Source organism: Neolamprologus brichardi, chromosome 14 (assembly GCF_056152115.1).
Source record: "Neolamprologus brichardi isolate AB-2024 chromosome 14, ASM5615211v1, whole genome shotgun sequence".
NCBI lineage: Eukaryota > Metazoa > Chordata > Actinopteri > Cichliformes > Cichlidae > Neolamprologus > Neolamprologus brichardi.
The window spans coordinates 20,611,573-20,639,059 of record NC_142117.1 but is presented as its reverse complement, the minus strand read 5'-3'; the positions used below and the strand labels follow the sequence as shown (position 1 = coordinate 20,639,059).

Below are 27,487 nucleotides of genomic sequence, written 5' to 3'. Positions count from 1 at the left end.
CCCGGACTTTAGCTGTAATGGAAAAAGACACAAAGGTGGAGTTATTCTGTCGTTACGCTGCACAGCTGCCTCTTCTTCTCTCTTTCTCCCCCTCCTTCTCCTGTTTCTACTTCAATCATGAAACTGATCAATGATCAGCTGATCGGCTTTTCTCTCTTGTTTATTTATCACCCACTTTGCGCCAGAAAGAGGAAACCAGCGGATGTTGCGCTAAACAACAGCAGCACGTTTAAGCTTGATCAGCTGTTGTTAGAATTTATTTAATATTACTTTCTACTCTCAGCTGATGTTTGCTGGAGCCACAGCTGTAAAGCTGCTGGTCATGATATCGGTTTGGTTATCTGGTGAGAGGGAAACATGAAGATGAAACCAGGAGATGTCCTTACTGAATCATCAGAGCTGAACAGGTGATGGAGAAACAGGTTTACCTTTTAGGTGACATGAATGAGTTGAAGGGAAGTTATCAACTGTTTCTGAGAGACAAATAACACCAATATCATTTTCTAAGTAGCTGACAGCTGATAGCTGAGCAGGGGCGGATCTAGCAAAGTTTTGCCAGGGGGGCCAGGTAGGGCATTAACAGGGAAAGGGGGGCACAAAGAAACACCTTTCTTTCTTATTCTCATTTAAAATATTTAGCTTTTATTAAATGATTATCTGAATCTTGTGAACAAAGTTTTTATCTGACGTAAAATGTATAGAAATCATACATATACCAACAAGACAGTGTACATCACTGTCACAACAGCGTTTGTTTTCATTCAAAGGCTTTATGGCTTTAATACCTGGTGGGCCGGTCTCTAGTCAAAATGCCCAATTTTTTGTCCCAGTCCAGCCCTGCAGGTTAATACTGGCAGTGTCCCCATGCCAGCTGAAAGTATTTCATCAGCCAGTGTTGTTCTTTATACATCAATATTACCAAAGTTTACTATAAGGCAGCATATAAAGTATTTACTTGCTTACAGGTTTTATTCAAATGTTAGTCTTTTCAGTTGTTTCACCACTTTTTTACTGTTTCAAAATCAAACACCAGTTTGTAAGAAGATTATCTTCCAAGTTTTACATTGGCATTGGCTAATTTGCCAATTGTATGTTAAAAATGTTCGTATTTTAATATTCAAAAATGTTTTTGCCCAAAACATATGTGCACTATATGTCAGTAAAAATACTGTGCAAATATTGCTGTCCTTGAATGCTGAATAAACACTGACAAAGTACTGATTGTATCTCTTGTACTTTATCAACGCAGTATCTAAAAACTTTGCACCGTAGTGGTTAAAATCTCATTCTAATGAGAGTTAAAAGCGCATTCGGTTATTAGGTTTATAGGGTTATTGAATTATGGTTAACGGTTGGTAGAATATTTTTTTAACATTATTTGCCAATTACATCTGCCACCCTTCTCCAAATCTGTGCCCCTACCTGGCCCCCCCAACAAAAATTTTCTAGAGACGCCACTGCTTAAGCCATCGCTGCAACAGACTCTGGTGAGATTGGTTGTTGAGATTTTCACTGCGTGCAGTCACAGTTCAACTGATAGGACAGAAGAGCTTGTGCATAGTTATTGTCTGAAACATTTTTCCGCCTCCATTTCTTCTTATAGCTCCTGATGAATTAGACTATTCAGTTTTAGAGGTTTACAAAGTGCATGGAGGATAAACTCAGATGGATCAAAACCCCAGTAACACCTTAATTCAGGTCATTGCAAAGAAAGAGGTTAACAAAAAACACCCCCATGAAAACCAGAACTATATCAGTCAAGCGATATTGTTGTTGCTGGAGTTTTTTGAATCTCTTCATAATTAGCCAAAAAAGTTTGATACACAGAGGATAAAAAGAGAAATGGCTGAATTAAAACTGTAATTAAAGTACTTAGTAAGCATAAAGCTCTCTTGCAAAACTATATATATATTTTTGAATGTATCTATTTATTTACCCTTCCCAGAGTGTGTTGTCACATTGGTATTTTTGTGTATCCCAGTATTTTTAGGTAGTTTAAGGAATTATCAGTTTTTTTTACTGTTTGTAAAAAAAGATCCAGTACAAATAAATGTGAATAAATCAACTGCTCCTGTGTGAATCTGTGCACACTTATGAGCTCTTCTACGTGGTTAATAAAATGAATAAAACGAAATAGCTGTAAACGATCTTGTTAATAACATTTTCTATTATTAGAATTTTTCCCAACCAGCTATGATTATGCAATAACAACTAATTAAAATTTGAAGAAAAGCAAAGCAGCTCCTCTCAGGTTTATAAAGCCTGTCTATAAAGAGAGTTTCGCTGAACTGTCGTACTTAAAGATTTCCTGTTTTGGTTCATTGTTTCTTCTGTCATGTTTTCCTGCGGCTCACTCCCTGATCAGCAACAAGCAGCAAACAAACACAACAAACCTTCTTCACAGCAGCTGTTTTTGACTTGAACTAGTCAGCAAGATAAGGCAGGTGTTACTAATCACATTAATGAAGGCTTAGTTTCTAAGCAGAACAGCACCAAGCTTCATTAATGTGATTAGTTACACCTGCTTTTACCTGCTATTAGAAGACAACAGTTGGAAACTGTTAGAATATTCTGTCGATGATAGATATTTGGATGAAACCAGGTGGTTGGAAATATGACCTTACGTGGTTGCTAATTTTGCTCTGAAAGGTTTCCACTGCCTCTGGGTGTCCAAAAAAAACCCTTGTTGTTTCATGTTTACACACCTGTGTATCATGTACTCACTGGCTCGAACCATGCACAGTATGTGCTGAGAGAAAAAAAAGAAAAGATGCTGATGATTGATGAGTGATACAGTGGGAGATGCAATAATAACGGTGCAGTAAGACTGTTGCTACAGAAGATGGCGACAAAAACACGTTTTGCTTGTTGCGTGTTAGGGATAATCTTTGGACATGCTTTACTTTCTGTGTGTATTTGACTGTTTTCTACATCAAATAAGTCAAAGGAAGAAGAATCACAAATAAAAGCACACAAACGACCTGCGGATCTTAAAGTGTAGAGGATGTTAAATGGAAAGTCTAGGGAATTTATAAACCACTGTGGTTTGGGCATCAGTCCATTTAAAGGTAATCAAGTTCAGTCAATAGTATCGTCTGTACCTCAACTTTAGGTCTTTTTTCTTTTTTAGTGGGTGTATTTGGAGTGAACCTCACTGTTAATGAAAAAAACCCCAGCAAATATCAAGGTCCCACAAAAATCCCACATTTATTGCAGTTATGGAATTTTGGTTGTCAAAACTTTTTTACATACTTTTATTATTTTTTTGCTTAAAACATTTATTGTAATTAAAGTATACACAGTGCTCAGTACTACAGAGATCGTACTGGATATCAAAATTGGTATCTGACTTTGGGCTAGTGTAACTCTCTGACACTTTTCCAAAATGGCTATTTATTTAAAAAATACTCCTCACGCACTACAGTAGTAGTAGTAGTACTACGGACATGAAAATATATGACAACAAGTGACACATTCACAAAGACAGAGTACACAGTGCCGTCATTCAACTGAACGATGGCAGATCACAGGAGGAGGACCGAATCATTCAGATGCGTGTGCCACTACAAAGACTTCTCTGAACCTCTGCAGTACAAATACAGTGAGACTCCTATACAAACTATATACTGTAAATATACATCTGATTTTTTTTATTCTTTCTGCTTTTAGGGCAATTTCATTTCCTCCTTTGTCTCATTCTGTGTTTCCGCCTCGTCTGTTTGACTTCGGTTTCTCTTCCAAAACACACAAAATTTAAAAAAAAAAAAAAAGTTTTCCTGATGAGAAACTGGAACCCACATATACAGACAGAAATCAACACTATGTACAGACACTGCATGTGTTTGCTGCCCACACACTCACTCACGCACGCTGATGCAAACTGAGGATAAAACTGGCAGAATTCAGTGTTTCTGCAAAAAAAAAAAAAAAAAAAAAAAAAGAGGCAAAGGGAGAAATCTGATTGGCCGGGCAGCTCAGTACCTGAATGGAAATGCATGGAGCTTAACATGGAGGGAGACATGAGTATTTAATGCCAGTGATTTGTCCATCAGTTCATCTGTTTCTGGTCCTGAAGTGATAGCTGGATTATCGAAAATGTCTAAAACAGGGAAGGAGAAAGAGAGAAATGGTGGAGGGTTGCAGGATGGAGGCTTTCCTACGGCCCTCCGCTGTAGGAATAATCTGCCTTGTTGTGCATCACCAGCTTGTTGTCCACAAAGTAGAAGCTGTCAGACTGCGTCTCGTAAGGGTGCAGGATCATCTCACGCACTGAGAGGGGGAGAGAGATAGCACACAGCGTTCTGAAACATCAAATCCATCTAAACATGGGGCGGGGGTATTTGTCTCGAGTGCGTCGGAGTGTGTGACACTCACTCATTTCCTCGGACAGCGTGGGGAACTCATAAATGTGCTCGCACGTGTTCTTGCTGCTGGGCATGCAGAAGCCAAACTCAAAATCAAAACTCTTTAGCAGCTGATCGCGGAAGTAGTGTCTCTCAATCATACGGAAGTTGTTGATGGGGGTGTCACCAACCGTGAACTCCACTCTGCAGAGACACAAAGGGGACAAAATACACCCACCAACGAGTAAGGGAATGGAAATACAAACTGCTGTCGCTGCTTTTGACACTTATGATAACAGTTGTAAGAACGCAACAAGGGAAAAGCCTAATAACAGTCAATCTAGATTATCTGCAAACCCAATTCCAAAAGGGTGGCTGCTTAAAACGTGAATAAAACTGAATGCAATTATTTGCAAATCTCAGAAATTCCATATATTACTCACAACAGAACACAGAAAACATATCAAGTACTTAACCTAAGAAAATTTAACATCTTAAGAAAAAGCTTGTTTTGAATTTGATGGCAGCAGCACATCTGGAAAAATTTGGGACAGGGTTTGTGCTCACCACCGTGTAACATCACCTCTTCTTATAACAGTTTGTAAAATGTAGGAACTGAGGAGAGCAGCTGCTGGACTTTTAGGAGAAGAATATGGTGGTGTTTCTAGATTATGGATGGTTATGTCTTTTTTCACTGATTTGTGGAATTCACAACAAACTGTGATCAAAGAGAATGATTTCTGGAAGAGTTCCTGATTCCTGACAGAATCATGTCTGTTTTTAATGCAGCACAGTTTGAGGGCCTGAAGCTCACAGATATCCAATAAGCAGCACCTGGCTGCTACTAAAGCCTCTTAATTCCTATGGAAGCAGAAAGGATGCAAGTCTCCTTTATTAGGTTATGGGAGAGTGTCAGATCTGAACATGCTGAGTAGCCTTTAGTGTTTAATTGCATTGGTTGCTTTAGCGCTCTAACAAGTAGCTTTCACATTAGAAATAAATAGCAGTGAAAAAATAAACACATTAACTTGAATGAATATCTTTATTATTTTTATGTGGTCGTGACGAGCAAATCACTTTACTTACAACACTCTGCACTGCTCTCTTGTCTTAATTATTCTTTACTGTTATATTTTTACATTCTTCATACATCTCCATCACCTGTTCCTCTGATAATGTCTCTGATTGGAGCAGACCATGTGCCATGGATCCCCTTTTTGCTTGGAAGAAGAGTGAAACAACACATCAAACGCCCCCCTTTATGTGAGCCTGAAGCAGAAAGTCTGAGTTAAATAAGAGAGTCGATAATCATGGTCGTGATACCTGTTATCTCTGACTGAGGTTTCAGATTTTGTTAAGCCAGGTAATGCAAAGAAGGCCTGGTTTTGTTTAGCTTGCTCTGGAGCACACCCATAAAGGAGGCTTAAAAAAACATAGTTTGGTGAATTAAATGTGATTAGAAATGATAAATAGAAGTTCTAAAATTAAAAAATGAAGACTGTCAGGGGTTTTGAGTTTTGGGGAGTTTTGGGTTTTCTCTAATTTTGTATTCTTGTCTTGTTTTATGTTCCTATACTCTATAATATTGATATTTAGCTTGCTGTATTTCTTAGTGTTTATGGGTCTTTTTTTCAATCTTGGTTGTTGTTTTCACAACTTTAGTTCTGACCCTTTGTTGCAAAGACCTTTAGGTTTGGTCTGTGTTTTGTGGGTTTATGACTTCCTTTTGGTTTTCAGATAGGAGCTCTCTGTTTATGTTGTTAGTTTTACTTTCCTTGTGTTTATGATTTCTTATCTGTGCCTTTAGTTCCCTGCTTGTTAAATTCCCTTTTGTATTCCAAATTCTGTTCCTTCCATTTTATGTTTTGACCTCTTTTCAATTCAATTTCATTTATATAGAACAGCAATTACAACAGCAGCCACCTCAAGGTGCTTTATATATACCTACAAAAAGACTACCTCCATGATCAGGTTGTGGAATGCTCTCCCTCCATCATTACGTTGCCTTGATTGTATTTATTCTTTTAAAAAGCAGCTTAAGACTCATTTATTTAGATTGGCTTTTAATTAGATTTGTGCTGTGTGTTTTATTATTAATGTATTTTATGTATTTCTGTTCTATATTACTGTGAAGCACTTTGTGGTTTTTATCCTGTGAAAAGTGCTATATAAATAAATTGATTTGATTTGATGAGCAAGTACTTGGCAAAAGTGGGAAGGAAAAACTCCCTTTTAACAGGAAGAAACTTCAGGCTCAGGGAAGGGAAGCCATCTGCTGCGACCAATTGAGGATGACGGGGAGAAGACAGGACAAAAGGCACATTGTGTATAACACAGAGATGAATAACTAATGATTAAATGCGGAGTGAAAAAAGGTGAATGAAGAAGAAAAACCCAGTCCATCATGGTCCCAAGTCCCCAGCAGCCTAAGCCTATTGTACACTAACAAAGGGATCCAGCTCTAACTATATAATTGTATATTTGAGTCTTGGTCTCAGTGTTAGTTATTTCTTGTCTTATTTTGATAGTCTCCTGTCACTAGTGCTTTGCATTTAATTCTACTTCCCTGTCGCGCCATCTCTGATTGGTTTCAGCTGTCCTCCCACCTGTTTCCTCTCCGGTGTATATTTATTGTCTCAGTCTTTCCTCCTTGTGTGTTTTCTTAGAAGAGTTGTAGTTTTGGCAAGTTTGTTCTTGACCTGCATTATTTTGTATTTTAGTAAAAACACAGCATTAAAGCTGATTTTGAGTTTTCTTTCCATTTTCTCAGGCCTACATTTTGGGTCCATCCATCCAGTTGTCAAATGCACTAAAACCATTTACTCTACAGGTTAAAACACACATAATCCAAATAATAATAATAATAATGATGCTACCAATAATAATAATAATGATACAAATTTAGGGCTAATCCCAGCTTAGATTAGTCAGTTGATGTGTTGGTTTGAAATCTGCACTCAGTCTCATAATGAGCAGTTTTGGCTACTTGGTGCCTGAGTCAGCAGATGGGCTGGGCCACTCTGTATTTTCACACTCATCGCTGTCAGCCTGCTGCCTGACACCAGAGCCTACACACATCCTACTTCTGGTACGTTCCCTCAGTTGGAGCAGCAGGGTTGACCGGATATTACACCACATGGGGACTTACGTGGCTCCAACCTGCCGCAGCTGTAGGAAAGCCGGGGTGAACTGGTATCGGACAAAACGGCCGGCATTGGGGTCACACTGCTTTTTACCGCCAGCTGAAGACAAGATGAATAAAAACAACAAAAAGCAGTCAGCTTTTTGAGTTCCAGCCCTTGCTCGGCTTATTTGAGCTATTTGCACATATGCGTGCAGGTTTTTCCTATTAAACTGATGAACGAATAAACCATCTGACACACTGGAAGGTTTTTGGACCTGCCATATAATGTTTCTGCACGTTGGAGCTCACCTGGTGTCGGAGGTTTGGTGATCTCAAAGAGGACAGTCCCTGTTTCCATGTCACGGATCTTAAATCTGGTGAAGTCGATCATGTGGACGTTTTCTTCTGGAGAGCAGAGGTAATCTGAAGACAGAAAAAAAGAAAAAAATGTGTCTTAGGTTCTTCTGTTTTTTTGTACATGATACAAAACAAACTGTCAGTTAACCACAGACTTCTGTTACACTCCAAGAAACAGTCATATCTGTTGTTACAGGCAGGCCCGAACCGGTCCTACATTCATAAAAGCCAGCTCTGCACTGAAGAATAGTCACCGGTGTAACATCACAGAGGTGCCAGGAAAGCCATTTTTGCACGTTTTTATCTTCCTCTGTGCCGAGAGAAGTCACAATACAAAACTCCCTACTTCAGCTATTTCAGTGAAAGCCAAGACAGACGTTCAGGTCACGCTGAGCTCAGGGAATTGTCTGAGTCGCTAAAAAGGATAGACACACAAAGCAGAAGCTAAACATGTTACTCAAAGTTTCTAACTTTCAAAGCAACTCACTAATCTCTCATATGTTTGTACTTATGTGCACCGGAAGATACGCCCAGAGTCAGGTTTGACAGCAGCAGTTATGTAACCTCATTTCTGGCGAGTGATTGAATTGTTTTTGTGATTGGTTTGAGTATGCATATACTTACCTTCAGATAAAGAAATCTCACAAAACAATACAGAAAACAATATGGTGATCCTATTATTGTATGCATGAGTTGTATGTTAGGGTTGTTTAGAAATAGCTTTTCTTTATTTAACTTTTAACTAAAGTTGAAATTTAATGGCTTAAACATAGTTTTGCTCTGGTTCTTTGCAGAGCCTACACACAGCTTTGCAGATCAACTTCTACATGCATTTATATAGAGAAGCAAAGGTGCTTATTGTTGTAAGATACAGATCCTACAATCACCTGGGAGCGGTGTTACAAACAAAAATAATTTCCCATAGTCACCCAATTCAGTTCAATTTAATTAATTTCAGTTGTATTTAGTTTTCATATTGGCAGCTAACAATAACAGTTGCTTCAGGTTTTATACCTTAAAAGACCCAAACAATCTGACAGTCCCCTATGAGCAGCACAGACAATGTCGCCTAATCATTCAAGCCTTTGTGTGTGAAGAAAAGGATTCAATTCTGGATTACACTGGCAAATAATAAAGAGAAGCGCATATGTGAGAAATATGATCTCGCTTTCTCTCTCTAGACTTTTCAGGGGCCTTTTAGAGCCAACCAAAGGTTTTCTCTTTCATGGGGAACTCATCTGCCTTCACCTTACCTGCTCTGGACTGCACTTTTCAACTATTCTGTATTTGACCTATGCAGGGCATCATCAACTCAAAGCTACATGTTATTGTTTGGAGAACTGTATCAGTTGCATACCTGCTTAGGATCTACAACTGGACACCAAAGCAGCACTGTAAATCTTGCCTCGTTGGGGCTGTTTTTGAAGCTTATGGATGGCTCTGGACCACAACTTGGTTTTTCCTGCTTTAAATTCAGGCTGGTGGGAGACCTCCCATGGTGAAAAAAGCAATTCTCCTCTCTTCCTCTTCCTGTGCATTTATATGCCACATTACATTAACATGTCTTCAGTTTCTCCTTTTTGTTGTGTGTTGTTGATTTTTATTTTATTGTTTTTTTTTTTAAAAAAAGAAACATTGTATGGCAGAAGGGTCATAGCAAACATTCTCATTCTCATATAATTTCAGATGCTGTTACCTCTCCTTTGCTGCTCTCATGTGCTGAAAATCTAAATTACGATAAAGAATTTTGATAATCGCACACACTGTCCACTTTTAAAACACGTCTTAACCCCAATTTTATCCTTTGATTTTCGGCCTCAGCGAGACTTAGCTTTTCTTGTAATTAAATTAGCTACTAACTAATTAATTAATTACTTTGCTTTTTGCTTTCATTTGTTTTTTTATTAATGTATTATATAATTTTAGTATTTTGTTCCAATGTTCAGCACTTTGCATCACCTGTGGTTGTTTTAGAATGCTTTATGAATAAAGATGATGATGATGATGATGACTTTCTTACTGTCCTGTAATATTGTTGACCAAACAGGTTGCTTTCCGACAATAACAATAAATGTTTTGTTTTTTTTATCACTTTTCTCTTTCAGGATTTTGATGGCATTAAACCAAAGAACTGTCAGATTTGGCCACGTTGGCGCTATGTGTGCACGTATGTGTGCGTGGCATGTGTGAGACACTGCCTTCCCAACGGGGCAGGATTAGACCTAAGAGGCTTATTGTGTTTTACCATCACATGGACTGACTGTTTGAGAAGCGCACACACAAACGCACACACTGTATCTCATTAGGGTATGGTAAGGGCAAGTATTATTAGCTGTTTACGTTGCGTAAGTGTTGAAGGGTCTTTCTCTCTGAGCCTTTCATATGATACATTAAGAAAGACAAACATAAGTTACACTAAATGCATTATCACTTGACTTGAACGGATCTGTGTATTTGTACACACACACACACACACACACACACACACACCTGCACAGTTACATCTTTGACTCCTTCCTTCTGAGGGTTAAGGAGCAGATGGGCCACACAGGCTTTAGCCACCTGCTCTAAGGTATTTATAGACTTCTTCATAAAGGTTAACACACAACACTTAATGTGAAATTTACTGAACACCAATAATAATCATAATCAATCAATCAATTTGTTGATAAAGTAATAATAATCTTAAAAAAGAAGAAATCTGAATGCTGTTATGCCGGAGTTAAAGAAAATCCCTTATTTTGCACGGTTTTAATGGAGATTTACACAGGTGGTGAAGTGAGACCCATTACTTAACAGACTTTATTATTTTTTCTAAGGACAGTCTCTTTGGTTCTTTAGAGTTTCTTTCAAACTCCAACCAATGCTAACATCTGACATGTATTTTAACTCACAATTTGCATAGAGTTAAAAACTTTATGAGCTTTGATATTTAGGTGAATGAGATCGTGTCATCTTTCTACGGTGGCCCAGTGAAGTCAAACAAACTGCAACTTAAGAAAAATGGAAAAACACCACAAAAGCAGACAAAACAAAACGGAAGTGTTTTTGGGAGACAATTATGTGACGGACCAGCTTCAGACGTGAACTGCACTGTAAAAAAAAAAAAAAAGAAGAAGAAGACAGCTGTAAAAACTTGATTATGGGAACCCAGTTGTGTATTCTGTAAATCATCATTTGTTTTTCGGTTGGGAATCTGTGCAAGCTTTCTGGAATGTCATGCAGAGTTAGCTACAGTCCAGGGGGATTCAGTTACCACATTAAACATTAAGTGTAATTAAATTTGGGATATTTGATCATTAAAAAAAATGAATTTGCTATTAATAGATTAATGTGGATACTTTGACACTAAACCATGAACAGAATGGCTAAATGAACGCAAACTCCTGGTTTAGTCACTAAAACAGTTACAGTTAGCTTCCGCAGCTGGTCCGTCATGGTAATGCTTCCCCTTTCTATGAGGTTTTGCTGCTTTTTCCCCCCTATTTCTGTTGTTCTTTTGTGTGTTTCTTTGCCGCATTTTTATATTGCTTGTGTTTTCTGAAACTGGAGCGGCTTTCCATTTTCATAGCGAATAATGGCGTGATCAAGAGATTTTTGCCTTTATTTTTTAATATTTTTCGGTTACTTTCTGAAACAGTGAGAGTATAGATATCGGGTGTTTATTTGCAGCGCCCTCTAGTGCTCTGTTTTTTTTAATGTGAGGGGCTTATATGCACTGGGAACATTACTATAAGCCTAATGTTACTGCTGCAAATGCAACTTTCACATAGGATTTAAAGAGTGCCTGAATGCTATGTGGCCTAGATGCGATTAGCGCGGAGTCGTTTTGAAATAAACCCAAGAACTGAAATCGTCATCTTGGCTGAAAGCTGAATCAAATACTGTTATCTAACACAGTGCAAAACTACGCTCTTCATGCTGCAGAGATTAGATGCTTGTTTGGGTTACTCACACTAATAACATAAGTATCTACAACCTCTCTCACCTCCCCCAAACCATTTACAGCTCATGTTTAATATGACAGCATGTCAGGGTCCTGAGCTAAATGACTGTTTCAGGGATGCAGCAGAGTCAGAGAGGAAAGTGTTTACACTCAGGATTCAAAGCTTAAAATAGCTACTGTAATTGCAGCTTTGACATTATTTTCAAAGTGAAGGATGTATTGGGTATGTTACACTGAAGTCCATCAGTGTGTTACCCTGCTCACACGGTTAAACCATCAACTTAAAAAGGAAACTCTCGCATGCATACTGCACCATTCAAAAGTCTTGAGCTACCTTTGATTTCTTTATTCTGCTATGAAAACAGGAAATAGGTGCAATGACTTATTGAAACATCAGCATACATATATGGAAATACAGCATATAAGGCACAGATAGTTACCATGCTAATAGGCCTGAATGTCAGTATTTGGTAAGGCCGCCTTTATTCTTTAGCACAGTCTGAACTCACCTGTTAAACTTTCTTGTAATTTCTTTAAGGAATAGTTCTCCAGGCTTCCTAAAGGATATTCAAAGCTCTTCTTTGGATGTTGTCTGCCTTTTGTTCTGTTCTTTGTCAAGATGATCTCATACTACTTCAATAATGTTCAGGTCCGGGCTCTGGGGAGGCCAATCCATGACTGATAGTGTTCATCTATGTGTTATTCTGACAGGTATGCTTTTACTGCACTGGCAGTGTGTTTAGGATGTTTGTGTTGCTGAATAATTAAGCTATTGCCCATCAGATGATTTTCAAAAGATACTGGACCGTGGATCAGAATTCGATGTTACTTTTCTGCTTTTATAGTCGCATCAATATTTACAAGATCTCTAACACCACTGGCTGAAATGCAGCTCCAAACCATAACAGCCTTTACCGTGTTTTACAGATGGCCTCTCTCCTTCCTTGATTTGAACCAAAACTTTCAACTGATGTTTCATAAGACAAACATTCTTCTGAAAATGGTCAGGTACAAGGACTGGACTGAAATTATGTGAAAAAGCAGCCAATGTCGAAAGAAACACTGAAAGGACTTCAGAAAACCTGGAGAACTATATCTCGCTCCTCGGAAGCAAAATATATAAGAAATGACGGGTGGTTTAAAACGTTTGTACAGTACTGTACATACAAAATCAATAATTAGGTCAGAACTATTCCCACAGTTCACTCACAGTATATTATAACATTGCCAGAACGCCTTTGGCTGTTTTGATCGAACGAAGAATACACTGACTGAAAACTCAAAGTCAGTGCTCTTTCCCTCTGTCCAGTAAGAATCTTTTATGCTACAACTTCAAGGAAAACTGAACTCATCATTTTTGGTGAAATAGCCCTTCCTTTTCTCAAAATCTGTCTGACGAGTGTATTTTCTGTAACAGCTACTAAACTTGCTGTCTTTGTGGACAGATGACTGATAGATGTACTTTGTGAATCAGAGACGGCTTCTTGCCAAACCTGATGAAAAAGACAGATGGAGCGTTTCATCTGATAGCAAAGCCAATGAAATCACTTTCATCCAGTGCAGTGCAAGAATTTGCACACTTCTGTGTGCTCCTACGGTCGCATGAAGCTCAGACTACACACTACAAAACACACTTTGATTTCACAGCCTCTGCACATGGAGCAGCTTGACTGATGATGGGTGACTGCCTTTCAGAGATTTGTAGTAGTCATAAAATATGCCCTTTTCACATGGTCGGTGTTTAGAGAACACAAAATTTGGTGTGAGGGGAAAAACACACAAACTGAAGGAAAAATGTCATTTTCAGTTTGTGAAACATATTTAGAACACCAAAAAAAAAAAAGAAAGACAGAAAAAGAAATAAAAAAAGACAGAGAAGTACAGTATAAACAAATAGGTCTCAGACTGGTTTCTGAAAACATGTAGCTGGGGCAAATCTACCTACTATAGCACATTTGGAATTATTTATATATCGTCTGTGAAAGCAATTAAGTTAGGAGTAAACTCTGCTCTGGATGGTTTTCATCCTGGTCAGGGGCTACTCCACCAGTTGTATCTTTGGAAGATATTTAAGGGTGTGTGGGAGTTTACCCAACCAGTCTAAAGGCATTGGACTGCTTTCTTTAAGGTGTCCTGTGAGGGGTGTTTCAGGAGTCTGCTGTAAGTTACATAACTGCTGATTAATGGGAAGAAAAATACTACTGCTGAAGCCAGCATCTTAACATATTCCAGCCATGAAGATTACCCCTGCACATTTAAAAAATTATGCTCTGTGTCAATGTGACACAGAGGTCTAGAGCAAGCATCCATATGTGAGGATTTGGAAGTGACCGTCATCTAACTATTGTTTCAATCAGCGCATCACAAATACACAGTGCTAAAGGGCACTGTATGTACCTCTAAGTGACTTTCAGAAAACAGCATTATTTAACACCTGGGGAATAAGAATAAGCTTAAAATAGAACATTTTAGGCTTTACACACAGTAAGTTTTGTCCAGAGAGTAAAACTTGTTGAACACGTAGCTTTACTGGTGCTGTAAAAAGGAAACCTGTACACAGCATCTCACTAACAAGGAAAAAAGTACAAGAAAATAACCGTCCATCATTGTAAAGACAGGACATCCATAAAAATGTGGTTAAAATGATGGTTCTATTCGTTCGTTTGCTCTTCTTTCCTTTTTGCAGACACACACACACACACACGCACGCACACACACATGCACACACACACACACACACACACACACACACACAAAGTGCTGCACTTCACTTCCTTCAACACTGTCACCTAGCAACGCTCCTTGTGATAGAGCACTAGCTCAATTAGCCAGTCTTTTTCCTTCTCCTGTTCCACCTGCCTGCTCCACAACAACAAGGTGCAGCAGCAAATCAAAGGAAAGCATCTCGGATTTGACATCAGTCGTATGCAAACGAAATGCACCACGTCTGGGATCCAATGGAAGTATGCCTGAGGCCTCCTCCTATAGAGCTTTGTGCAGGATGTGCCTGAAGTGCAGGAGAAATTAGACATCCTGTGGCAGTGAAAACAGTGACTCCACTTGTGACATGAGACCTTACTGTACTTGTCATTTTGCTGAAACATGTCATTATCTTCCAGCTCAGGTAGGTTGCCTTTAATTCTGCCTTTGCCTTTTGGATCTTACTCTAACCTCGACACATCTAATTTCTTGGATAACAATCAGACTCATGCTATTAGACTAACATCAGGCTTTTGTTAAATACATGAATTTTCAGTTGTCAACAGAGTCCTGAAAAGAGGCAGCAGCACCTCTACAGAGAGTAAAATTAGCACCAAGTCAAGAGTCATGCTGTGCTCCTGCGTTCAGACTCCCAGAGCCTGTCTGACGGGTGCCACTTATAGCTCCCTAATCCCTGAGATTAGCCCGGAGTTACAGACTTTCAGCCACAGGGATTGACTCCACATGGCTCATTCTTTGACTGCGTGGCCTTTGATTAGTTTTAAGACCTTGTTTTGAATAAATCTAAGAACACAAGTAAGGAAAATGCAAAACATGTTTGCATGTCTTCACCTTAAATCCATAGCCTTTGGCTGCCTTTGGCTGCTTGTGGCATTAGCATTACACGTTGGAGTTCACGTAATGATGTATGGTGCACCTGAGTGCGGCGGGTTGTTTCATGTCTCTCAGTTAACAGAACCTGCAGGCAAACTGACAAATGGTGAGGTTCATGGAGAGGTTGCATTCTGAGCAGCTGAATGCAGATGAGATTTTTCTCCTCTTATCTTTCTCCAACCAGAAAAAGGAGGGGGAAAAAGATCCGGGGCTTCCTGTATCTTATGATCAGTGCTGGTGGTAATTCTTTACATTTGTCTGCAATGCACTATGGTTCCTAAATTAAGTAATCACATTACAGTTACTAATCAAATATTTATGTCAATTTTGTTACGCAAGTTCTTTAATTACCTGCATAATTTTTGCTTGTGCACCGATCACTTGACTTTGGTTCACGTGGCGGATTTGGATAAAAATAGCAGAGTCGTCTGTAGCTTCTCAGGGGTGGATATAACAAATAATCTTGTGGACATTTGTTTTCATATCTTAGTGAGGACAAACAATTGACATAATGCCTTCCCTAGCCACTTGCCCTAACCATCAGAAATGAATGCCTAACTCTAACCTAACCATAAACTAGTTGTAACCCTGACACAAACCCCACATTTTGAGTCTCAAAAATACCTTTAAACTCGTGGAGACGGGCATTTTGCCCCCACAAATATATTAGCATTCCAGTTTTTGGCATATCAAAAAATGGCACACAAACACACACACACACACACACACACACACACACACACACATATATATATATATATAAAAGCACACAAAGCAATGAAAATTTGAGAATTTTTTTCCCTTTGTTTTCTTTTTAAGATGTTGGAGTGAAAACAGATGATAGCATTCACCTAGCTTACTACAAGGAGTGATTGTTGTTACCTCTGCCAGCTGTTTTCCTTTTCCACCCTTTATGCCTAGCTATGGTGCAGTGGTTAAAACATTTGCTTGGCAATTGCAAGCATGCTGGTTTGGTTCCAGCTGGAGGCACAAATCCCTTCTGGGGTTGCCTCAGGAAGGGAATCTGGCATAAAACTGCCAATGCAGAGCAAACATGCGGTGCTACCCAATGGGGCGACCCCTCGTGGCAACAGAACAGCTGAAAGTAGCTTTTATGCCTAAACTAGCCTTCAGAGAACAAAAAAGTAAAATCCCTACAAAAACTGCAAATGCTGAAATTAAACATATAATTTCTCTTTTTTGCTAGCAAGGCAAGTTTATTTATATAGCACAATTCAACAACAAGGTGATTCAAAGTGCTTTACAGAGACATTAAAAAACAAATAAAAAGCATGATTTAAAATTGATTAAAAAAACAGTAGATAAAATCAGTAGTTAAAATCTAAGTTTTGAAATTTAAGCTTAAAAGTGTGGATTTGGTGTTTTATTCAAATGCAGCTTAGAATAGGTGAGTCTTCAACCTGCATTTAAATAAACTGAGTGTTTCAGCTGATAGCAGGCAAAGATCCTCAAAAATCAGCAGGTTTGATTTGTAGGGTAGTGCACACATGTACACTGAATGTAGGTCATCTGTTCTTCAGGTGGAACCACTTCAGTATGGAGTATGATATAACCTCTGCCTGGTAGTAAACACACACACTCCACCTCTCTTCATGGATTTAAAAAAGTGCATAAAATAGCTCAAATTAAACTGCAGAACAAAACAGCTCAAAATATAAAAAGATATTTAAAAAACTACTGATGTGTTTATTGTAACTTGTAAAACTGCATCGCCTTGCAAATAGATAGAGACTGCTTAAAGCAGCAGATTCAGCAGCACACTGATATGAATATTTGAACTCTTATAGTATGGGCCTCCAACCTGTGGCTTTGGATCCGTATGTGGCCCTTTCACTTGTCTCCAGTGGCCCTGTTTGGCTCTGATAAGAAAACTAGATTAATATGAAAATGATCCTCTTAAATTCTCTAGACCTCCGTATCAGTGGCTAGCATGGACGCACATCTATACACGTCCTGTTTTAGTGTCCTTAGCTATGAACTGAAAATAAAAGTGTCATAAGAAACTTAACAGTGATGGTCAGATTTGTTTGCTTTCATCTCCAATGCTGCTGGTATACTTTACCTGTGGCTGGACTGTCTTTTAATATTTTCCTATATTTCAGCAAATACTTTTATCTGTTTCTCAAACTTATTATCATTACTTTTAATTTAATTCCTTAGCACAAGCATGGGAAGAACTCATAATGGCTTAACTTTGTTTTAAAGTGGGTCTATACGGTTTGTTTTTCTTTAAAATTGTTCTGTTTTGTTGATAATAAAACATAAGCAAACTAAACGCTTTTAGTTAGTTTAGGTCAAATTTCATGAATCCAACAAAATCTTGGTAACACTGAAAAAGAAATGCAACGTCAGAGTACCAAATAATCACTACAACTAGTCTACTGCAGAGTAATTACATGTGGTGAAAGATTTTAACTATTTAAACCTGTTAACAATGTTACTGTAGGCTAATTTATATGTACCAAGCTGTGTCCCTCCGTTAAGATAACATTAGAAAAAATTTATTTATTTTTTAATCTCAACGCTGGGAAATTCTTTCGTTATAATAGGTAAAAAGTGAAGTTCAACACAGCAAACATCTAACAAATAGCTAGCATAAGTCAGCACTGTGGGGCTCTAGTTTCTCCCAATATACACAGCGTGTAAATTTAATGCTACTTAAATGTAAATACTTTTATTTTTCCTTTAGTTGAAGAAGATTTACAAGATGGTAGTGAGGCCTGCTGCAAATGAAACCAGATATTTACATACACTTAAAAAAACACAAAAACATTTTCTTTACCCTCAAAGATCAAATCAGATCTTGTTTTAGATCAATAAATATTAATGTATTTGTTGTATTTATGAAATGTCTGAATAAAGAAAGAGAAAATTGTTGCGTATTTTTTTTATTACTTTCATCAAAGTCAGAAGTATACATATTCTTCCTTTGTGTTTGGTTTGCCCTGAAACTGTTTCACTTGGTCAAATGTTTTTGGTATCCTTCCACAAGCTTTCTACAATAGCTTGCTGGAATCTTGGCCCACTCCTCTTGACAGAACTGGTGTAACTGGTACAGGTTTGTAGGCCTTCTTGCTCGCACTCGCCTTTTCAGTGCCACCCACAAATTTTCTATGGGATTGAGCTTTATGATGGCCACTCCAATACCTTGACTTTGTTGTCCTTAAGGCACTTTCTAACTAATTTGGAGGTAGTGCTTGGGGTCATTGTCCATTTGGAAGACCAATTTGCACCCAAGCTTTAAATTCCTGGCTGATGTCTTCAGATGTTGCTTTAATATGTCCACATAACTTTCTTTTCTCATGATGCCCTCTATTTTGTGAAGTGCACCAGTCCCTTCTGCAGCAAAACAGCCCCACAACATGATGATGCCACCTCCATACTTCACAGTTGGGATGGTGTTTTGAGGTTTCGAAGCTTCCCCCTTTATCATCATTACGGCCAAACAGTTCAATTTTGATTCGTCAGACCAGAGGACATGTCTCAAGAAATTAAGATTTTTGTTCCCATGTGCAGTTACAAACTGTAGTCTGGCTTTTTTTAATGGTGGTTTTGAAGTAATGGCTTTTATCCTCCCAGAGTAACCGTTCAGCTTTTGGTATTACGGGACTTGTTTTGTTATGGATAGTGACACTGACGTATCAGTTTCAGCCAGCATCTTCACAAGGTCTTTTGCTGTTGTCCTGGGGTGATTCGCACATTTCGCACCAAAGAAACATTCCTCTCTTGGACTCAGAATCCGTCTCCTTCCAGATGATTGGTTGTACGTTCCCATTCTTTTTATATATCTTAACGGATGAACGTTGGACCTTCAGCCATCTGGAAATTGCACCTAAAGATGAGCCACACTTGTGGACCTGTTTTCCCATGATGTCAAAGAAAGGCTCTGTGATTGGGGTATGGCTTTATATGCATCCACAGATGTGCCACCAACTCAAATGGACTCAATTAACCTATCAGGAACTTCTCAAGCTCAGAATGGAATCATCTGGAGTTTTCATTTTCTTTAAAGACACAATAAACTTAGTGTATGCATACTTCTGGCTTTGATGAAAGTAAAAAATACATAACAATTTTCTCTCTTTTTATTTCGACGTTTCACAAATACAGGAAATATGTTAATATTTATTGATCTAAAACAAAAAAGTTTACTCTCATGGTAAAGTAAAAAATGTTTTTGTGTTTTTTTCTGAAGTGTATGTGAATATCTGATTTCAGCTGTGTGTTGTTGTATGGTTTGGAGATGGAGGCACTGACAACAAGACAGGAGGCTGAGCTGAAGATGTGAAGATTTTCATTGGGATCAACCAGGATGGATAAAATTAGAAATGAGTGTATCAAAAGGACAGTAACTTCTTCAGTTTAAAAGTTAAAAGCTCTTGTTGTTGATATTAATGTGATTGTGTTGGAAGTAGTGCAGTGTCCTATTTTAGTGATGGTGTAAACAGAAGAAAACGCCCATTTTTTACTAGTATTGGACAACAAATGTTAAAGATGGAGGAGGAAAAAAGGAAGACCACAGAAGAAGTTTGTGGACAAGATGAAGGAGGACATGCACCTCTGTGGCGAGCCCTAAAGAGCTACACTTATATATACAATTCTATAACACGCATAAAACATGGACTAAGTTCCGCAAATGGCTCGATAAGTAAAGGACGTCCAGCTCAGCAGAAAAGCAGAGAGTAAAGTTGACTACATCCTGTTTAGGATAACCCATTTTTAATCTGATTTAGCTCTTTCAGAAAACTCTTCCTATCAGGAGGAGAAAATGAGCAGAGATCCAGCATGAATGGCTACGAACATATGTTTAGTACATTTATTTTCATACAGTCTCTTGAAGCCACAGTAATTTTCCTAGACTGCTGATTGCAATTTGTAAGGGGCATGAAAGAATATTAATGTTACTGAATAAGCAGAATATTTTCCAATTACTTATTCAGATGCTCCACTGATGATTGTCATTTAGCTTAGCTATGCTGGGGAGTCTAAATTCATCTTCAAGTAAAACTAAAGGTTTATTACACTGCGAGGGTTCTGGTGGCATCTTTGCATACACAACTGAACTGAAATTATTCAGCACCAAACCCTGACCTGTGGTAATTTTTCTATTTCAGCTCTCACGGTTTGTCATCCACAAGCAATCAGAATTGATTATATGACTTAACACAAATACCAGCACCAGCCAGTAAGCACAGAGTCATAGGTTATTGATCAGTAACCATGTTAGACCCGATACAGGGTGATGGCCGTCTCACAAGTGCACGTTTACCATAATCCAATTGCTTAAGCAAAAATTAGGCCTAAACTCATGTGAGGGACACCTCACGACACCGTGCCGGTGACTGATGTGGATTCAAAAGCCATCTCTCTGCGCTTCAGATCGCTCCGAAAGAATAACCTTGCGACAGGCTGTGCATGGGAGATTAAGAACCGGCTGCACCAATCAATTTTAATTAAAACTGTATCCATTGTGCTGGCACACATCACAGAGTGGAAATCCCGCCCGATGTAGATAAAGCGCTGCTCTGTGTCCCAGACTTATTAAGGCCAAATAATTGATTGCCCATTAATGTAAAAGGAGCAAGATCGCTTTGAGTAAATCATCTGGATAATTCAAAATTACACACAAGTGATCCTTTGAGTAAAAAGACCCACAGTCTAAGAAAGCATCTAGTGTGGTCATGCTCCTCTCTTCCCATGAAGGTGTTAACATTTTTTACACTGAAGATAACTAAGGGAAGTGTCAGGTTCCAAACTTTACATCCATCCTTCACGAGACCATTACAACAGGTACAGCTGGATGAAAGCTCTCTAAGGGTGTTTTCACACCTATAGTTTGCTTACTTTGGTCCAAAGCTACTTTGTAAACTTGTAGCAAACTAACCACGTGAGAATGTTCAGTCCGCTCATTGGCCAGATGTGTCTGGAGCGGGAACTACAAAAGTAAATACAGGAAGAAGGTTCTGTGTTCTGGACCTGTGCTCATCTATAGTACACAGTAGTAGTATCAGGGTAGGATCACGTTCACACCATAAACGAACCGCTCTGGAGACTGAGACCCTTTGGAGGAGGTGGTCTTGGTGTGGTTGTTTTGGTCTGCAACCCAGTGCGATTACCATGTTCAAACCTGCACAGACGAACTGATTTAAACTGACCAATCTGCTTTTTCAGGCTAATTAGGACATGAATGAAACAACATCGAAAGCAAAAAAGTCAACACAAACTAAACTTGTACTGCGTGCATGTGTGCTTTTGTCTCAACTAAAGATAGCTGTCACCTTGAAAAGTGGTAAAATCTAGTGGTCATTCTATACATAATGGACATTGTGGTTTTAAGAGCAGCATGGTGATTAGTACTGTTACCTCACAGCCAAAAAGGGCTTGGGTTCAAATCTGGGCTGAGGCATTTTTGAATTGCATAAGCAGTCTGGACAGTTTCACATTACTGGTAACATGATGAATGTAAGTACCCAGCAAAAATTGTGTCGCTGTTTGATCATATTTAAGAAACAGTTCTAAAAGTTGTGCTGTTATCTGGTTGTCTGCTCCAGCTGTTTTGTGGATGTCATGGTTGTTAAGAAGAATTTTGGTACATTATGATTTCTCTATGAAAACAAAACAGAAACTTAAGCACCATAAAAGCTAGCCATATCAAAGCCATGATCGAAGTCATGGCTTTGATAGCTGACCTGCCAACACAACACGGACTCTAAAAGCTTGTGTTAGAAGGGTCTGACTGGACCGTCTCTGGTCTCTGAAAAATAAAGCCAGCATGTAAGTGGCTAAATCTTCACTTCCTCTGTGTGCTGCTCAAGACTGACTCCAACAGGTTACAAAGTCTAAAAGCTTACAGCAATGCAATAATGTAATGCAATACTGTACTAAATTCAGTAATTACATTAGCTACAATTATGTCATTACAAAAGGTCTTCAGTTCTCTGCGTGCCGCGTGGATAAAGTTTTTAAAGTTCATGTGTAGCAGGAGGAAAATAGCAGCGCAGTCTACAGCGGACATTACTTTTGTTTTTACTTCCCAGAAGGGCAAGAGAGAGAAGGTAAAGTGCAAACTGCATCCAAGACAGAAACAAATGCATTACACTGCTTCACAAGCACCTGTAGAGACAACATGCTAATGCAAAGCTAGTAAAGAACCCAGGATGATGTTAAATCTGAATGTTTGCTGATCCCAGCCCAGTAGCCAAAGCCTGATCTTCATCAGGTAATGAAAGCAGTGATGGACAATCAGGTTTGAAGCCTTTGTTTCTACCATTTTATGTTTCTAATTTAGAATCACTGTGGTGATAGCTTTGAAATCTCTTTGCGCTGGTTTTCAGCTTTATGCTTGTACCTAAAAACTAAGAGAAAAAAATACGTATTTATTCTCATCAAGGTACAAATAGGGTAGAGCCGTGGAGATCTGGCTTGTCTGGTCTTGTTCTGCCAAATAAAGATATGTTTGTCTGTCTAATTGACTGGCCTCCAAGTTGTCCGGCAAACCTCCACACCACATGCCCGCTGGACCTGCTAGCCGCTCCTTCCTCGCCAGACCACCTACAGCCTCATCTAGCATCGAACAGTCATTAAACTGAACCTCTTTACTGTATTTGTGTCTTTTGGGGCATTTATGTTGGATTTCATGGATGGCAAAATGGATGGCAAATCCATGAAGTGTATCCATCATTATGTTCATTCATTCAAATTAGCACTAATTAGCCTGTATGGGTGTCTTTGCATTGTAGCTGTCAGTTTATGATTGCAGCTAACTGCGCTAACTAGCATTAGCTAATAAATTGCACTCCATTCTTTCATCCATATCAGGTACAGTGCAACAACAGGCTGAAGAACAAAACCAGTAAGTCCATCTTTGATCGTGACCTCAGTGTTTGAAAGTTTGGTTATGTATATTAGTTGTATCAACAGCAGAATTGACTATGTGCACGTTAGCATATGCTACTTCCGGTGCGGAAACTCCTGTGGGGAGCTTTGTTTCCGGTGTCCTATTCGCGCCCTGTTTACGGTCCAAAACAAGTTAAGCAAATGAATGAATCAAGCGGCGATTTACATTTCTATAGATGTCTTGGGTATTTACCCAATATATCTGTAAATGATGTTCATCGACTTGTCGATATTTTTTCCCCGCGCCTCAGAGCAAAAGAGAAAAGGGATTCAAATGTTATATTTCTCAGCTGTCCCTCGTTTATCGCGGGTGTTATGTTCTAAAAATAACCAGCGATAGGTGAAATCAAGTAGCCAATTTTATTTTTTGACAGTGCAAAACGTTTCGTGGACATTGTGGACATACAGTACTGCACTTCAGAGTCACACTGCTAGCGATCGATGCAGCGATTCTGTACTGTACAGGTGAGACGTCACGGAGGAGATCGTCAGCAGCGATCAGGATGCAGGACACAATGTGATGTAAAAAAAAAACATGCAAACTTGCACTAAAAAAATCTGCGAAACAGCGAGGTGAAAGGTGAACCGCGTTATAGCGAGGGACCACTAATTTTGAAGGTAAGTCACAACATACCCTTCGTAAATACTAATGTATAGAAACCGTTACCAGCAATCATTCATTTTTTGTGTGGCTTTTTTCACGGTTTGTTAACATGCTGTGTAGGTGTGTACTTGACTAGCTGATATTGACATAACGGGAAACATCTGGTTTGACTATTGTTCACCTGTAGTTTGAATGCTGAACATTTGCCTGTTTAGATCATAAGACCAGTCACTATACAGAGATGTGCTGCTGAATGTGGACGATGTGTCTTCTGCTGCAGTTCTGCTTGTGTTGAGTGATGTAAACAATTGATTGATCTAAACTCTTTAAACGTCAAAATTGATCATTAGATTTTTATGACACAACAGTGGTGAGTGTTCCCACCTTCTGCTCTTTGTAACTTAACACGATCTTTCCGTTTTCGAGTTTTGGACATGATTTTGGAGGATATCTTCGCAGTAGCGATTGACCGCAAAGTACAACCCCACATCCGGTCTCAAACCAGGAAGTTAGCATTTTCTCGTTCACAGGGTCAATACAAGGAAAGGTAAACGTTAAATACAGTTAATTCAGTGCAGGTGTGGAGGATGAGCACTTTTGACAGAGACCAGTTCAAATCAGTTATAATTTGTTTAAACAGCTGAGGTGTAATGAATGACTGATTCAGTATTTTTATGGTTTTGGTGTGCAGCAGTGAATGCATCCACTGCTGCACACTGATATCATAAACCAAACACACCCACAGTCACAACCCTTCCCATAGTGTTCCAACAAAGGGTCGTTTTCTGTCTGACAGCAGTATTTCAGGGATCTGGATCTCTCAGGTAGGTGTAATCTCACTGTGGACTGTATGTTTTAAATTGTCAGCTGGAAATTTAAATGCATTTTCAGCAAGAGGCACAATTTGCCTGAAATCCTAACTGCCTTTCTGCGGCACTCAAGTGCACTTACATGGAGACATAGTTAGACATGGTGGATGACAGGAAAGTGGCTACAATAGAGAATTAAATAAACATAGAATGTTTCCAAAAACGTCTGTAACAGGATCAAATATTTTAAATTTAAGTCTCCCGTTTTTTCAGAAATCTGTGTTTGATTATAACCAAGAATAACATATTTCACGCCGCTCTTGTCCATCAGTAATTCTTGATATAAGGTTACAGGATTACAAGCGCAACATTAATTTAGTGTCAGCAGTAAGTCTGCTTACAGTATGTCCGTCTGTAGCCATATCATAAATCATCTGTAATGCAAACAGTGAACTGATTATGTGCCATTTTTCATGTCACAGCACTGTTTCTCATCTGCCTGGATTATATTGCTTCTCCGTTCTGCCTGTGTGACAATGAGGCGCTGTGCCTTGCTTATCAGCACTGAACCACCGTGACAGACTGGAGCTGGGCTGCCCCAAAATGGTGGCATTTGCTTCCCAAAAGCACAAAAGGAGAAGTCATTTACACAGCAGGCTGCGGTATTTTCTGCAGACGCCTTTTCTAGAAAAGATTTTCTTTCCCTTGCAGCAGAAAACAATAACCCAAATTATATAAAACTGTGCTTATCTGTGGGATGTGTGTGTGTGTTTTTTGTTAAATGGTTAGGACTTGGAACCACTTTTGGACACCTCGGTGAGAAATAGGGTTTGACGACAAGTTGAAAAAGTCATCTTTCACCATCGAGGATTACAGCCACACCGCGTGTCTATAACAGGGTGCAGCTCAATAAATGAATGAGTGGCAAGCACATTTGTAAGCTTATTCTTAGTCTCCAGGGTCATTAATTACCTGAGGTGTATGGCTCCACTGCAGAATGCTGTTACAGCCATTCTGACATAATCCAGATTACATGTCAGTGGAGAGCGGAGATTACCGCACCATCACGAGTGATTTAGGAATTATCAGGCTGATGCAGGCCGAGCACTGCCTCTCCTCTTCTGAGGGGTTACTGGATGAAAATCCATGTGACTGTTTGAGAAAAGAATGAGAGCTTGACTTAAACTGAACTGAATAAATAAAAATAAAGGTAAAAAAATTGGATTTGTTTGCCTTTTCACTTTGTCGAAAGATCAGTCACTTGTTGAAATCCCTTCTTGTTGCATAATAATAGTTGGGCAATCTTAACTCTAATGTTTAGATTAGCATCTTTTTTTCTCATTGAGTTGGGGTGTGATTTAGTGCTTCATCACACACAGTCTTTTAATACTGCATATGGATATTCCAGTCATTAGTAACAGTTTGGTCACATTTGCTCCTAAAGTTGTTAAGATGAGGCTCAAAAAAACTAAAGTAAAATCAGCTAATCACATTTCTTTGCTCACACTAACTGTCGCAGGCCTCGAGTAGTGTTACTATACTGTAAGTTTTCACACAAGCCACCTCCACAAATTGTACAGTTTCATAATAGTGCATCCTTGATCACCACAGAGATGCAATAGATGGACTAAAAGCACCTGCGTGAAACATCCTTGTGAGAAGAAGACATGTGAGAGAGGCTTTCACTGTTCCCCTTCTCCAGCACAAGTTTATTAAAGTGTTGGGAAGCAGGCCTGGTGCTGGGGAGAGCCTCTGTGGCCTCCCTGCTTCCATTACATAATGTGGAAAGTGTCAGTTATATATGACAAACAACAAGTTAATGGTATCACTGTCTTGTTTTCGTTCCAACTGTCTGAGAGGAGCTATAATCAGTGGATCACCTCTCCGGCCACCTGTTACCTCAGAGCCACAGGTATCTTGAGGTGAGGGAGTAGTAAGCATCACTCAGGCCCCCCTCCCCTGCAGTGGGAGTTGAGAGGCGCACATTAGAAGCACCTACACTCACCTGCTGTCTCTTTCAGTGCCCACACAGTCAAGCACAGAGGTACAAAAAAAAACAAAACAACTAGAAGCATTCACACACACACACACACACTGATGCATTAGTAGTACCAGTCAAACTTTGCAGGGCAAATACAACTGCAGTTGGACGAGACATCTAATCTACAACTGCACACTGACTGAAACGCACACTGATTACAAGTGGTTAATCTTTTTTTTTAAGCTATAACACTCGGAGGTTATGTCAGAGTCGCTGTCCATGGTATCTGTCAATAAGGAAAGCACATTTACAAAAAAAGACACCGCGAGCAAGGAAGGAGCACATGGGTCTGCACTAATCCCATCTAACAGTAAGGCTGAACTCATCCCCCAGTATCGTGCGAGTTGCGACGGGTTACTCACTCTTGGTGATCTTCTGTAGCCCGAGCACATCCTCGGGCGTTATTACGGTGTGTTTGCGCAATTCTTCTTCGGTTGTAACCGGGATGCCCATGTCTGATGAGTTGCAGCCTTGCTGCACTTTCATGTCCGGCAGGAGAGGGTTGTTCGGAGCGCGACCTGGCAGGAACTGAGGCTTTCTGATGTTCTCGGCGTCGTCGCCGCAGGAGCCGATTTACTTGCGTCGAAGCCTTTAGTTACGCGATGGCTAATACGCCGTACAGCAAATAGGCTCTGCTCTGCTACAAGAATAACTCATTCTCCGAGCCTCCTCCCCTTCTCGATCCGGTAAAAGATAAAAATCAGCCCTCGGCTCCCTCCCTCCTTCCCTCCTCCTCCAAGCCTCATCGGTTC

The 27,487-nt window shown here is 39.3% G+C and overlaps 1 protein-coding gene across 1 annotated transcript; it reads right to left on the bottom strand.

Moving 5' to 3' along the window:
- Positions 1–3,919: 3,919 nt before the first annotated feature.
- On the bottom strand, positions 3,920–27,487 carry unc119a1 (unc-119 lipid binding chaperone a1). Its single transcript, XM_006802042.1, has 5 exons — positions 27,098–27,487; positions 7,777–7,890; positions 7,492–7,585; positions 4,375–4,547; positions 3,920–4,269 (listed from the first exon to the last, which is right to left on the bottom strand). Exons 1-5 carry the CDS (start codon positions 27,219–27,221, stop codon positions 4,157–4,159), a joined length of 618 nt encoding a protein of 205 aa, XP_006802105.1. The 5' UTR covers positions 27,222–27,487; the 3' UTR covers positions 3,920–4,156.